Below are 15,353 nucleotides of genomic sequence, written 5' to 3'. Positions count from 1 at the left end.
CAGAATTTCTGCTGCGAGTCAAAAGATTTTGAGCTGAAGGCCCCTTGCTAGACATACAGACACCTGCTCTTGGTAAGAACACTGCACAGTCAAGAGGTGGATTGTCAAACATCACCAACCAAGAAAGTGGAGGCCAGCTCCATTGTCCTTCATTATTTTTGGGGGGTTGTACAACAAAGTGACCGTAAGACATGGAAGCCTTCCTGATATATCAAAAGCTGATTTGGCCTTTGAGATCTACAATGGTTCAGGTTTCTAATGAATGACGGTTCACTTCATTCTTTTGTTTGCGGCAGCTCACTAATCCTGTAATCTGTCGACCTCTACTTAAATCTTTAACCTGACCTCAGACCAAAGTAGTACAGGACATACAAAATAATCAAACTTATAGCTCCAACATCAGTAGCTGACTGGCCGATATGTGGCAGAGCTCCAAGCTATAATTTGAGATGTGTAGCAAAGCCTGTCTTTTTATAGCTCTGGTTTATCGGTCCCAGTGTACATATGTCCCTGTTTCAGCAGGAAATGGTCTAACAATATTTTTACAGATTTTACACACATCAACAATTTTTTTTTAGAAAATTAACCCATAAGAACCCACGATGATACAAGTGTAACAAGCACTTTGACTGTCCCAATTGGTAAGCCCCATCCTTGGGGTTTGAAAATTTGAGCCTTCCTCAGTAATCCTCTGTGATTTTGCAGTCTATGAAGCATGGTCAATAAGTCTGTAATGTTTTACTGTGTTTTATTCTGAAAATAACCACAATTAGCAAATTAAAGGCAACATCATACAATTCAATGATCGGGAAAAAAGTATAGGTAAATCGGTATCAGAATCGTCAACATTGGACCTGTATTTAATTGTTATATATCGATGCTAACACGTGCAGCATCACCTATCCCCTAATTGGAAAGCTCGCACACTTCCTGGTTACATTCAGACTAATCACGCTTACGCCAACGTACATTCAACTACACCGACGTTTCTCTCATCAATATGTGCAGCACAACCAAGTCGTTAAAGGTCTAAAACGGGTCATTGCCGACCGACCCACAAGACGAAGGTTCTTTTTACCTTCTTGTTTATGAGATTTCGTCAGATCATATGGTACTGTCCCTTTAAAGGAACAGCTGATGTCAATCCGGAAGTAACTCTCATCAGACTCGCCTTCTTGTAGTTAGTTTTCATGTTTCCTGTGTCATTGTTAGCTTCTTGTTTAGACCATCTGTATTGTAATTAGACTACGGTGTCGTCTCCACAGCAAGAAAATGGCCGAGGGTGCCGAGGCTGATGTTGACGAGCCTTCTCGTTGTCATTTGCCTGTCATTACTGTTTCTGATCTGCCCACTGTGACTGCAGCAGGTAACTAGAATGCATCATTGCCGCCATTGTTACATACTGAATGTACAATACCCTACCGATCACAAATGAGAGACATTTAAAGCTGTTTTTATAGTGTGGCTATAACAATTAACCTTTTGACATGTAAACAAACGTTTGCTGCTCCGCATTCATTTTATTTTATTTCTGTACAGTTCTTTGATTACATATTTGTCTTACACGCTGGTAAATTACAATTGTATCAGATTACGATAAAGACAATTTACTGTGTGTTTTAATTTGGTTGTTAACCAGGTCGTAACCTCAAAGAATGGCTCCAGGAGCAGTTCTGTGACGAATCTCTGGAGCAGGATGACATGCGACTTCACAATGCAGCCTATGTCGGTGATCTGGACACCCTGAGAAACCTACTACAGGAGGATGGCTTCAGAGAGTAAGGAGGAGTGCTTTGGAAATGAGTGGGTTATGTGTATTAGATTAAATAAACAGGTTTGTTGATGGACAGTTGCTTGCAAGAGCGAGGATACTCGCAATACTATTGTCCCCTATTTGGTGGAGATACTCTTGTTGGCAAATCTGCATTTAAAATACATAATATAAGTAAATGTATCCAGTAAAGCTAGAGTGCAGCTTCATGAATAAATAAAAGCAAGAGTGGGTCATTCCAACATTCTGGTAAGTAGTTTTACTGCAGTAGTAAAAGAAACCTGTGTATTTCATAGATATTGATCCAACACAGTTATTGATCCATGTTCTTGACTTCCTGTCTGTCTCCGTGTCATTTGTGTCGTATTCAACCACGCTTCCATCAACCGCAGTTTGCAATCATAAATTCTCAGCCACAACTGTCCATAACTCCCATCACACTCAGAATTGAGTATTTACCTATTTGTATACATTTGGCTCCAATATTTTCCCTGTAAAAGTTGTCACCAACCAATCAATCATAACTCCTGTCTTTCCTGTCATTTCAGGCGTATCAATGAGAAATCTGTTTGGTGTTGTGGCTGTCTGCCCTGCACCCCTCTGCGAATTGCAGCCACAGCAGGGCACGTCACCTGTGTGGCTTACCTTATTTCTCAAGGGGCTGAGGTGGACCTCGTTGATGTCAAAGGCCAAACGGCGTTGTACGTTGCTGTGGTCAATGGTCACCTGGACTGTGTACGCGTCCTCCTTGAGGCTGGAGCCAACCCCAACGGGAGCCGTCACCACCGCAGTACACCACTTTACCATGCTGTACGTGTTGGTCGGTTAGATGTACTTCAGGAACTCATCCGGTGAGCTTTGGACTGGGTTTACGTAAATACTCAATAGCAGACCTGCACGCTCCACAAATATGGTTGGATCTGTTAGAGAACCAGTATGGTCTGTCATAAATATCGATAGAGTTGTGAGAATAAGTTTACATAATTTGGAGATTTAATAATAATACCAGGCAATGATTTTTAAAAACATGAATTGGGTGCACACATTTGTACATATTTGGGGTTTTCTCAAATTCAGTCAAAATTATACGTACAGGCTGAAATTTCGATTTAGTACATTCCTTCTTAATTCCATTCCAATCCTTTAAAAACTCTTCCTTGTAGTTGAGAATGTCTTTTAACTTGACAAAGTCAAGTTCCATTAACTTCTTGTAAATGATCATGATTGACTGCACCCAGTAGTTTCTGTGTGCCATCATAAAAATGATTAACGCACACTTGCTAAATACAGTGTTTATTTCTGGTATTAAGTACTTGCCTATATAATCAACCAGTATTTTTAATGAAAGGCAAAATGCTTTCTAAAAAGTAGTACAGTGACTAATGTTACCATGTTTCAGGTTTAATGCTGATGTCGACATGGATCATCAGCTGGGTCCCCGGCTTCCCTTATGTGCCCGCACCCTCAGCACTTTAGTGGTGTGTCCTCTCTACATCAGTGCTGCCTACCACAACCTGCGCTGCTTCCGGGCTCTGCTGGAGGCTGGTGCTCAGCCAGACTTCAACTACTCAGGGCCTGTTTGCCACGATGCTCTGACTCGTGGCCCCGCCTCCTGCCTTCTGGATGCTGTGCTACGACATGGATGTGAGGTGGCCTTCGTCCAACTTCTGCTGGACCATGGGGCCAACCCAGTCTATGTTCCCTGGAATGAGGCTGAGATGGAGGCTCCCAACCGGAGAAAGGTGGATCCAGAAGCCCTCAGGGTCTTCCTGGAAGCGAGGAGTAAGTCAAAATGAAAAATGACTGATGATATCACATTCTATTATGAAGTTGGTCTTTCCTCATAACCAAGGTGGGTTAGTTGGCTTAATGGCATAATTTAGCATATTTCGCTTAAATATACAATAATTAACTGTAGTAGCACAGGCTGCTAAAGTATACATAGTAAGAGATTGGATTAACTACTATTAATAATAATAAAAACCTACATTTAGTATTCTAGTCCTAGTCAAATGAATTACGAGTTGACTGTACAGAAAACATGGACAATAATAAACATTCATTTGTATTATAAATATAATATGCTAATATGGCATTCGACTAACTGTCTCTTTGTTTTTGTCAGAATGCCCAGGCAGGTTGACCCACCTGTGTCGCATCAGGATACGCAGAGTCCTGGGGAAAAAACGTCTGCAGCATATACCATCGCTGCCACTTCCTCAACCCATCAAGAACTTCCTGCTTCATCAGAACTAACAGCCTTGCGTCTTCACTATCGCTTTCTTACCATTTTATTTAGAATGGAATATTATATTTTTCATATACATTCAACCAACCTTTCACTCCCCCAGTCAGGGTCTTGTTTTCTTTTACTATTTATTATTGCTTGTATCTTACTAGAGTAGGGGTGGGCGAATGTTTTGCCTCGCGGGCTGCATTGCAAAATTTATGGGGGGCCAGACTAAACCATCAAAAGGTCGTCTCAAGCCATGATGCCAGGTTGTAAGTTTAAATTAAATACTTTGGAAAGAACGGGCGGGCCAGATGTGGCCCCCGGGCCGTAGTTTGTCTACCCCTTCACTAGAGTATACCGTATTTTCCGGACTATAAGTCACACTTTTTTAATAGGTTAGCTGTTCCTGATATTTTATTGTTAGAACTTGCCTTCCAAGATGACGTAATGTCCGTTTTGGTCAAGTAGTTTGTAAAATAAATTCCCAGCAAAAAATGCGACTTATACTTCAGTGCGACTTATGTATGTTTTTTTCGACCTAATTATGCATTTTTGGCCTTGTGCGACTTATACTCGGGAGCGACTTATAGTCCAGAAAATACGGTATTTACTATGTATTCATTATGCAGTGGGACCCACTTAAGTGGACAACCCATCTATGTTGACCAATTTATCAAGCTCGGTGGGCTACCGTGTTCTTATTACTAAAAAGTGCCTGCTGAAGTTGATGTTGACAAAAATAGACATAAAATATGAGATCCAAAGGGGTCGTTTCTATGAAAAATTTAATGTGTTGTTGTATTGTCAACTTCCTCATTATCGTTAAGCAGCAATATACTAACAAAAACTACTGTTTACTGACATAGCATTGAAACGCGCAAAGAGACTTCCTGTTCATTGAAAAGTAAGCTTTAAGACAAAAGTGTGGTCATATCAAACAGGATTTTTCAACACCAATGAACAAAATGCGAACAAACAACTGCCGTAGGTTCAAAAATCTTTATTTTAGCCCATTCTCCTTATGTCGCTCACAAAAGTATCAGCATTCACAAGTTTTGGTTTCAGGTATGTCAACAAGCGCTTATATCTATTTCACTCAGCCAGTCCGAGGGTCGTCGACTTAAACTGGTTCTACTGTATAAACCCTTCAGTCTCGGTTAGTTAGTATTCAATATGTCTACATTTAGTATGCATTCATTCTATACAACTTCACTGACATAAGCAATCAATAGCAGTGCAATCATGTAAAGTAAATGCCTTTTGTGTCCTGTGTTTTACTCCAACATGTGGCTTAGAAGAAGTTTACAGTTGTGACAGAATCAGAAATTCTGCATGTCTTACAAAACCTCATACGACATTGTTATTGATAGAAAAGCAAAAGAGCAACTGTCGAAAATTGTGCTTCGACTGAATATCTCATAGAATTTTGCTTTGTATACTTTATTTCTGTTCAGTAAACCAATCTTAATCTTATATTATCCTGTGTATGGTTTTATTGGTTGGTGTTCTACATGAGCAGGTTGTGAAGTTCTGCCAATGTAAGTTTATTTTTTCCTACTTTACTAACAAATGTTGTGGGGAATGAAGACTGCTATTGCTCATCATAGTATTATCTGATTCTGGTCTTGTTAATATTACCATGCTCAACAATTTGTGTAAGAAATAATGCTCTGCTTCTTCCTACTCCTTTTCAGGCAAGCTGAGCCGTGTGAGTGCAATCTTGTGATCAGGGCAGCTCCGGGCCAAATTGGGACTCAAAGCAAACTTTCATTTGGTCGTCTGGGGCCAGGATCAACATGCAGTCGCTGTCTCAAAAGGCAGCAGCTGTACCATTACACCACACCACCAGGGTCTGACAGGTGAGTGGGGGAATTTGCCATTTTATTCTGCAGGGCGCTGTCAATCACTGTGGTACTGAGCGTGGTCTCAGATACCTGTCTCTATTTTTCTATGTGTGAAGGGGGTGGGCCTGGATGTGATGTTCCTTAATTTAACTTGTTGAGCATTAATTAGCAAAAGAATACCATGCCGAAAAGAGCAACTGTCAATAATTGTGCTTCGACTGAATGTCTCATTCAATTTTGCTTTGTATACTTTATTTCTGTTCAGTAAACCCATAGTAATCTTCTATTATCCTGTGTATGGTTTTATTGGTTGGTGTTTTACATGAGCAGGTTGTGAAGTTCTGCCAATGTAAGTATTTTTTTTCCTACTTTACTAACCAATGTTGGTTACTATTACCATGCTCAACAATTTGTGTAAGAAATAATGCTCTGCTTCTTTCTACTCCTTTTCAGGCAAGCTGAGCCGTGTCAGTGCAATCTTGTGATCAGGGCAGCTCCGGGCCAAATTGGGACTAAAAGCAAACTTTCATTTGGTCACAGCAGCTGTACCATTACACCACACTACCAGGGTCACCACAGGTGAGTGAGGGAATTTGCCAATTTATTCTGCAGGGCGATGTCAATCACTGTGGTACTGATACCTGTCTCTATTTTTCTATGTGTGAAGGGGGTGGGCCTGGATGTGATGTTCCTTCATTTAACTTGTTGAGCATTAATTAGCAAATGAACCAGACCGTAAAATCACAGATCTGGTTTTGCATAATTTCACAATTTGTGTAAAAGTATGTTATTGACTGGTTATTGTATGTGGTTCACGCTCAGGTATGTTGATTAAATAAACACAATACAGCATTTTACTGGCCACTGGAATATTCTAAAATGAAAAATCTTTATTAATGAGATATATTGTTAGATATTACAGTCATTAGCTTTTCCAATTGTACCGAAACTAGTGAACAACATAGGCACACTGTATGATACTCTTCTCAGTTCATTATAAATGAATATCTGACAGGTACTTGGAACATTTGCTTTTGTTTTGTTTTTCTCCTCAAAACTGGTTCTGATCAAGCTTGTTTTATGTGCCTGTGAAACAAATTGCCCAACTTCCTGTTAGACATCTGTTGCTACAAGGTCTCTAGATGGCACTGTCCTCCTTTCAAGTGCTCACACATCTGCCTTTTTTGTTTGGTCTGCCATCTCTTTCTTCCCATCTCTTTTTCTGCTTGAAGGACTCAGCATCTGTCTCTAGGGATGTATTTAGGGCGCAGAAAACACAAACAAAACAACAACGCTGCTGGAGTGCTGAGTGAGTGATTAATGAACTACTCATTATTATACTATTATAGAAAAATGTGTTTTCCACAAAACTTTCTGGAGGGATGCCGTAGGTCAAGGAAAAGTTTGTGTGAATTCCGATAACAATGCAGAACCAGAAAATTAGTCAATGTTTTACACCAATTGCCACCTCAACAATATATTGCTACGCAGGTAACCACTTTTGCTAACTCTTTTTACCCTTATGGTTTGGCGCCACAATTTTGCAACATATTTCGACATCAACATACATAGTAGACTGCTCTTATTGACATAAAAACTTGCAACTTTGCAAACACCGGCAAAGAAGGAGCAGCCAAAAAGTATGGCTTAACTGTAAAAAAATATTTATTGTCTCTCACCAAACTGCCCCCTGTAGTGCTGGAGTGCAACTGTACATACTGAAATGTTTAACATTGATGCACTCTTACATTAAATAATTAACACAAAAGTGGAACTAGTTTACAAATGATGTGATCATTTTGGTTATTTCTCTTAGGTGCACGATTATACTAGGAGTTAAGCTCGGAGGAAGGAAAGAAATCCAAAGAGAACAGCCAAGACGGCGACAATGAGGATGCTCAAAATGGATGATGAAATACAGGTATATGTTTTTTGTCCCATTGTGATATTATTATCACATACGTATTATATTATTGAATGAGCTTGGTTATTTTGCATGCAGTACTGTACACTGTACTGTGTACAGTACAGTGTACTCAAAAGTACAAAGTACAGTGTCAACTCAAAAGTAAACTTACCAACCGAGGACTGATGTTGTAGCTCCAAGCTTTCAAGGTTATGAACCTTTCTTTCAGAAATCTTTGCGTTTGTGCTGTCAGGCGCTTACATTTGGCTTATTACCATTTAATAACTGTCATGTGCCTTACTTCTAATGATCTCATTCTGAAGGCATTGCGGAACTCATAGTTTCCCCCAGTTGCGGCATCCTTAGAACATACACACACATGCTGCAGGTATGCTGCAGCTGACCTGTTGAAATTACACCTTGAAGTCCCCCTTTTCATGGCACACATCAAGGTCAGTGAAGTTTGTCTAAACAAATACCGAGCTCCCATTTGTGAAAATCATGATGACTCAACCGAGTTTGTCGTTAAGCGGTCCAAGAAAAATAGTCTCTTTCCGTTTTGAGCTGGTGTCAGGTCAGTTCAATGGGAACGCTTGGGTGTGGATGAATGAGCCTGAAAATAATCCTCATTTTTCATCCTTGTGTCATTCTGTAACCTTGCACATGGGGGTTACCACCTCACATCCAGATGCACTTTTCCTACATGGAGGGTGTCCCACTCTATAAAGCACTTCATCGGTACTTCCTTCATCTTTATTGATCTAATTAAGAAGTACACTTGGAAATATTGAGACTTTCTAAAAATGTGCCTTAATTAAAAACCTCAAAGCGGCTTAATGAGACTTAATTTGACTGTTTTCCAAAGAAGCCGGTAATAGTGAAATGTGGCAGGAAGGATGTGAAGTGATTGCCTCTGTAATTACTCTTGCAGTCTGTTACATGGCTCTTATACACTTAATTGGTTCCCTCTCATTTGACTGATGTTTAGTTATTGTGTGTGTAATAAAGCTTGTCTGGTATGGCCTTTGCCTCGCAGGAGTAATGATGCTTTATAAACAAAGAGAAAAGTGTTCGAAAACAGCTGCAGACAGGGTTATGCCTTTTAACAAGTACTATATCAATGGTGTCAATGTCAACTACAGTACATTAGAAGTAATGATCAGGCATGATGAATGAGTTAGGCTCCTGAGGTTGAAAACAAACCCAGAATGACTGCTTCGAAGGTTCTGCTTTGGCTATTTTAATACCGCAATTAAAGTCAGAGAAGCGTTGCAGGTAGTATGGATGTACAATAACTGTTGATTACATCAGACCGCGGACAAATCATACGCATATTGAGGAGCATGCCGTCAACCAGTCACATCAAAGTGTTCTTTAAGTCTCCAATTACCCTCACATTTATGGTCTGTGGTGGGAAGCCAGAGCACCTGGGGAGGAGCAACGTCTTGTGGAAAAGCCCCGACAGGTTTAAATCTAGATCCCTCTTTCTGGGAGGCTAAATTGTCTCCAGTGCTGTTTGTACACATTTCCCAGTTAGCATACAATATGGTGCACTTGTTGTTGTCTTTTGGATGAAAATGCGTATTAGTTTTAATCACATTTTAGTAATTTGTAGTAGTTTTAAACCGGTTTTAGTTGACAAAAACTCCATGAGCACAACAAAAATAGAAACATTTGCAGTAATTTTACATTCATTCATACATTTTCTACCGCTTAACCTCACAAGGGTTGCGGGCATGCCAGCTGTCTTCCGGCGAGAGGCGGGGGCCAGCCAATCACAGGGCACATATAGACAAACAACCATTCACACTCACATTCATACCTATGGACAATTTGGAGTCGCCAATTAACATAACATTTGGAGTCTGGGAGAAAACTGGAGTACCCAGAGAAATCCACATGCACATGGAGAACATGTAAACTCCACACAGAGATGCCCGAGGGTGGAATCGAACTCTGGTCTCCTAGCTGTGTGGCCTGCGCGCTAACCACTTGGTTGCCGTGCAGCCTGCAATTTCACATCAAAAGTCAAAACATTAAGGGAAAAAAGTCGTAATTTTACAAGGACACTGTAATATTATTCGGAAAAAAATAATGTAATTTTAGTAGCTTAATGGTGAAATATTAAAGGGGACTGACAATGCTCATTTTTCGACTCTTTGTATGGAGTTGTAGTCTCCTATAGAACAGCTACACACAATAACCAGTACAGAAAACCTTTTAGATTTTTCAGAATCTGCACCTATTCCAGTTGTATTTCCTTTGATATGTACTTCCTGCCAAGACGATCTGTTTTAATATATTCCATGACACGCCTCCGAGCATTTCCACTCCGCTGTGGTTGGTCACACACGTGCTTCCTAACTATGAACCACATAAGGAAGTCCGTCCACACTGTGATGTCACAAAGGAACAGTTTTACCACGCCCCTTTCAAACCAAGTGTTTTGAGCCATCAAAATCTTTTAGGGCTAACTTCCAAATGTACAAACCTCATTATCTGAAACATTGGCATCGTTTAACATGAGAATACAACATTCTAACTACATTTATAGGTCAGAAAAGTCGAAAAAGTATAACAGGTCCCCTTTAAAGAATACAGGTGTTGAATACAGGTGTTGTTTCTTTACGTCCTATTATGAAAAACAAATAAAGCTGTCATTTTTAGAATATTTGGTTGCAGCAAAAGTTATAATGGTACAAGAATAATGTCAAAGTAGAAGCTTGGTGGATTTTATATTCCAGCAAATATGGAAACAGCTGTAATTTGATGAGGCTAAAGTAAATATGTTATGAGAAAAAATTTGCATTGCAACGTATTATTAACACTCCTGCTCCTGAAGAAAATTAATGTTACTCCAAAGAGGACAACATAAACAAGGGCATACAGTATGTTTGGATGGTGAGCCTATAGGGATTAGTTAATGGCGTCATGACAATATCCATTACAATAAACTATCCATGTTTAATTACTTCCGGGGAGTACTCATGGGAAGGATTTTCCGCCACCAAGAAGACACTGGAGTTAGGAGGGGTGAGTCCGGGCTAACTTAGTCATGGAACTAAGTCAGAGGATGTTGGTGTTGAGGTGGGGCTGGGATTCCTCTTCCTCCTCCTAATCCATGCCCCTTTCTCAAAAAGAGCCAGAAACCATTCGGCAGCTTCCCAAACCGCTGACAACATAGCCAAGCCGAAATCTCAGTTTAACAGAAGAGAGAAAAAGAGGAAGAGAGTCATTGACTGACCACCACTGTGGGAAGGCTGTAAACTGTGCTTTCCTGAGGGCTTGGGAATCCCACACCAGAGCTGAAACCTGCGGGCATGGAAAATGGGGTTCTGTCTTCTCCCAAGACACCAAACTTAAGTCTGAAAATAACATTTCATCACTTGATGAGAGGGAGTTGGCAGTAACAATTTTATCAAGTGTTTAAACATTCAAGCATTTTATGTGGATGTTGTTCCATTATAAATGTTTGGGGACGAGTCACCCCTGTCTTCTTTGTTAGTCGATACTCTTCCACATATACTCCTCAGGATTTACACACATTTCCAAAATCCATCTACAATTATAGAAAAATGGTGCAATTACTTTTCAGAAGCTTGTTCTCTAATCCCTTTGAATGCCCAGTCAAAAAATACACATACCCTCAAGTGAAACATGCATCCACCATGTGTAAGTAGTAGAAGAAGCCAGGTGGTCAGAAGGGAACCACAAATCAACTTGCACCACAAGCTTTACATTTGTGCCCCTGAGCACATGAATCTTCTTAGACCTAATGATCCCATTTACTGTCCCACATGCAGGTCTCACTCCATCAGCCAGAAGAACCCAGTCACTGCTTCAAATGGTGAAAACCTCTCCAGTAATGATGCTTGTATTATACAAAAGTATGTGTGGTGCACACTGGAAATGCATGCTTGAGGTCAGAGACAGATATGTTGATGTTTCATCAAAAAAGAGCATCACAGGATTTATTGAAGAACATACTGTACCTGCCATAGTCATAAAATCATGACTGGCCTGTTTAAAGACCCAGGCATTATCAAACAGACCTTCTGCACCATCTCCTCCACTTGGGTTCACCACTTGGCTTTTAATAATTTATATATAATGTTTAGGATCTTTTCAAAACTTCTAATTTTCATCAAACATGGGTCGCAATTTCTTGTTGCAAGAGGTCTTGCTTGTGCAGTTCAACAGTCTTGCTACACTCAAAGACAGAAAACCTTTTTACCTTTTGCAAGAGTATGGCTGCAAACTAACCTACCATGGAGCCACCAGATAAGGTTCCAGATACCAACAATTTGACAGGAATGGTGACAAACACGACTGAGTTCAAGAAATAAGTCATAGCAAGACAAGAAGGTGGTGTTTGTGTGACTTCCCCTTCTTGTCCTCCCTAGTTGCACATCGCTGTTTCTGCCAACATAGTCAAGCCATTGAAGGTTAAAGTGAAGTCTTTCAGTTTTCTATAAAATATGTTTGTCTTGATATTTTTAAATGTCTCATTTGATTGCATTATTTCATATTTTTTTCTCTGGTTTAATTGTTGGATAAGTGGGAAATAATGAGCAGTGTAGTCTTTACATAATGTTGCCAAACAAACACAGAATACATACTGCAACTTCATAGTAGGGCTGAAGCGTGTGGGCTTGGATAAATGCTGCATTGCATAAGTGTGAAGTCAACTTCCTGTTCTTGAATTTCACAGAGGAGGATGCGGCTCCTGTGGTTTCTGATGGGCTTTTTTTGTTGTTTTTTTTTTTTTTTTAGAAGGATGCGTGTTTGTATAAACTATGGGTGTAGTTTATAGGACACAGTCGAGATCTTCTGCAGGAAATGTATATAGATGTATAAAATTAAAGTAATGAGGTTTATAGGATAGCCGAGACAATCACGTACGTTAGATTTACGCCTCCAGAGATATTTTTAGTACATCTCTGCTACCCACACCCACTCAGGCTATACTGTAGTTCACCTCTTCTCCAATGAATGCTACATGTAGGAAATGATAGAGGACGCTATCTACAGCACACCACTAATAGGAGATACATATAGTATAGTTTTTAGCATGAATAAATCAATATATCTGAGATAGAGTACCATTTGCTCCTGCTGCCAAGTAGCAATTAGCTCAACCCATCTCTTTAATCAGCTGACTGGAGGAGATACCACAAGATGCTTCCTCTCTCATTTTCTCACCCACTGCCACACCCACTCATGGTGGGGGTTGTGAGGTTTTCTAAATCTGCTGCAAGTCGGTAACAGGTGGACAGGTGGTGGATTCCAGTGCAGCTCTTCCGATGTGTTAACATATAACTAAACGACATCTAATCATGTTTGTGGAACAAACTCACTTGCCTTTCTACATGTTTTCGGAGAACGTAGCCTCGGAAATATGTTTTAGATTAGCAATTTAGTCAATATTTCCTGGGAAAAATTGGGCGTGACTAATTGTTAAAATATGAGAAGATGAAAAGGAATTTGTGGCTTACTGCACACTAGCATATCTGACAAAAACAATAACTCTACATTTTTAATAGTGTTGTTTATTTCCAGATGATGTTGAGCAAATGGATTATGATGAATCACGCATGGACATGCAGCTTTATTAAACATGGTTCAGTAAATGCAAGTTCAAACTGTATGCTTCTCACTCAATCACAATAAAGATGGCAAAGAAGTTGATTTAAAGCAGAGGTGAGTTTATTTCCCTTTGGAATTAGCTGATTTGGAGTGTTTTCCAACAAGGGAACAAGAGTGGGAGTTGGCCTTGATATCTTGCCTGATGTATAAAATATGTAATATATTTTATACAGTATAATATATTCCGTAAATCACCACCTTATTGTGGTGGTGCGGTTTGGATGGCCTAGTGATCGTAGGAGCTATGTTTTGTCCAAAGTTATATACCCCTGGTAGGGTGTCCCCCAAGGAAAAACAGGTTTGAGGTAACAGCTCATACAAAGAGTGATTCAGAAGACCCGATGAGAAAAATCAAAAGGCAAGACCATACTTCTCCCACACGCGGGACACCGGGATCTCGACCTAGAGCCAGACCCGGGAGACCTGGCCCAGCCAAAAGAAGCCAGATGGGGCTGAGCTGTCAACTGATCAGCACCTGGTGATGAGTTGGATAAGATGGTGGGGGAGGATGCTGGACAGACTGAGTAGGCTCATAGTGAGAGAGTGCTGGGAATGTCTGGCAGGTCTTCGTCTACATCACCGGGGCTGACTGGGATATTGAATCCGAATTCCATGTCAGTTGCAGTGTTCTTTTGGGGTGTACTCCGGGACTTTGTCACTAATTGTGTTCATCATTTTTATGGACAGAATTTCGAGGTGCAGCCAAGGCCTTGAGGGGTTCCAGTGTGGGGGCCTTAAGATCTTGTCCCAGCTATTCGCAGATGATGTGGTCCTGATAGCCTCATCACACCTTTGGCGTTGACTAGGGCAGTTTGAAAATGAGTGTGAAGCTTCTGGGATGAGACTCAACACCTCCATATCTGAGGAGATGGTTCTCAGTCAGAAAAGGGTGGATTACATGCTTTGGGTTGGGAGTGAGGTCTTGAATCGGTGCAGAGTCTGCAGTAATTGGGTCACTGTACCAGATTGTTGTGGTGAAGAGAGAGCTGAGCCGGAGGGCACAGCAAATTTACGGGTCGATCTATGTATGTTCCCACCCTCACCTATGGTCATGAGCTTTGGGTCATCACCAAAAGAACACGATTGCTGACATTTTGTCCGTAGGATGGCTGAACCCATCCGACTCACCTACTGAGACTACTGCCCCCAAGACCCGGACCTGTGTAAGCGGAGAGAATGGATACCTGGACATATTTTTGTAAGTAAATATACAGTGGAACCCCAATTTTTTGGGGGCCTGTTTTTTTGTAAGATTTGGTTTCCCATTAAAAGTATAGTCTTGGTTTTTGTACACTGTCTTGGTTATTGGTTAAGCAAAGCATCCACATGTTGGTGTCTCGGTATCTGGGAAGAATGGATGGTGATCCTTAGACACTAATTCCATCTAGAGAATCCTTGAATCATTATTTGAACACACAGAATGATGAACAAATTTGGTTCTGTCTCCTTACTTCCTCATCGTGCAGCTCACACTGATGAGGCCGTTCAAGCACACCACTGATGAGGCGTTCAAGCACACTGCATTTCCAAGTGTGTGTGTGTTTTGTATTAGAACTTCCAAGTACTCCACTGTGATGCCAAAGAAAGTTGCAATTTATTGGACGTGCTCAGAGCAATCGGCTTTGGAGGTTCTACTTTTTGACGTCGTTGTTATTACTATTAATGTAGCTTGTCCCAGAACATCGTAGAAGGTGATGGAAGTGTATATTATTGTGTGATTATGATTAGGAACCTTCATGCTGCGGATTGATTCAAACTGTTTTTGTTTCATTTGGCTATCATAAGACACACATCGGAAATAGTCCTGTTGTTTATTAGTATGCACTGTATAAACATTTCAGATCTTGATATTGTTTTATTTATCACATCCACTTGACATGTGGTAATGGCTAACACATTTTCAGATGAAAGTGTGTGCTTGTGTTTGAGAGCACAGGAAATTTCTGACAACGA

The 15,353-nt window shown here is 40.5% G+C and overlaps 1 protein-coding gene across 4 annotated transcripts in view; it reads left to right on the top strand.

The window, feature by feature from the left end:
• The first annotated feature begins 978 nt into the window (after nucleotides 1-978).
• The window catches only part of asb1 (ankyrin repeat and SOCS box containing 1), a 30,742-nt gene continuing 16,367 nt past the window's right edge, over nucleotides 979-15,353 (top strand). For all 4 annotated transcript variants that reach the window (XM_058082639.1, XM_058082637.1, XM_058082640.1 and 1 more), the window contains exons 1-6: nucleotides 979-1,366; nucleotides 1,640-1,778; nucleotides 2,320-2,622; nucleotides 3,171-3,553; nucleotides 3,897-7,157; nucleotides 7,665-7,769. In XM_058082639.1, coding sequence (XP_057938622.1) covers nucleotides 1,273-1,366; nucleotides 1,640-1,778; nucleotides 2,320-2,622; nucleotides 3,171-3,553; nucleotides 3,897-4,027 — 1,050 coding nt within the window. In that variant the 5' untranslated portion in view covers nucleotides 979-1,272 and the 3' untranslated portion in view covers nucleotides 4,028-7,157; nucleotides 7,665-7,769. The remainder of the gene's footprint in view (nucleotides 1,367-1,639; nucleotides 1,779-2,319; nucleotides 2,623-3,170; nucleotides 3,554-3,896; nucleotides 7,158-7,664; nucleotides 7,770-15,353) is intronic.

This window comes from Doryrhamphus excisus, chromosome 9, assembly GCF_030265055.1.
Source record: "Doryrhamphus excisus isolate RoL2022-K1 chromosome 9, RoL_Dexc_1.0, whole genome shotgun sequence".
NCBI lineage: Eukaryota > Metazoa > Chordata > Actinopteri > Syngnathiformes > Syngnathidae > Doryrhamphus > Doryrhamphus excisus.
The sequence above is the reverse complement of the archived record's forward strand: the minus strand, read 5'-3'. Positions and strand labels throughout refer to the sequence as shown.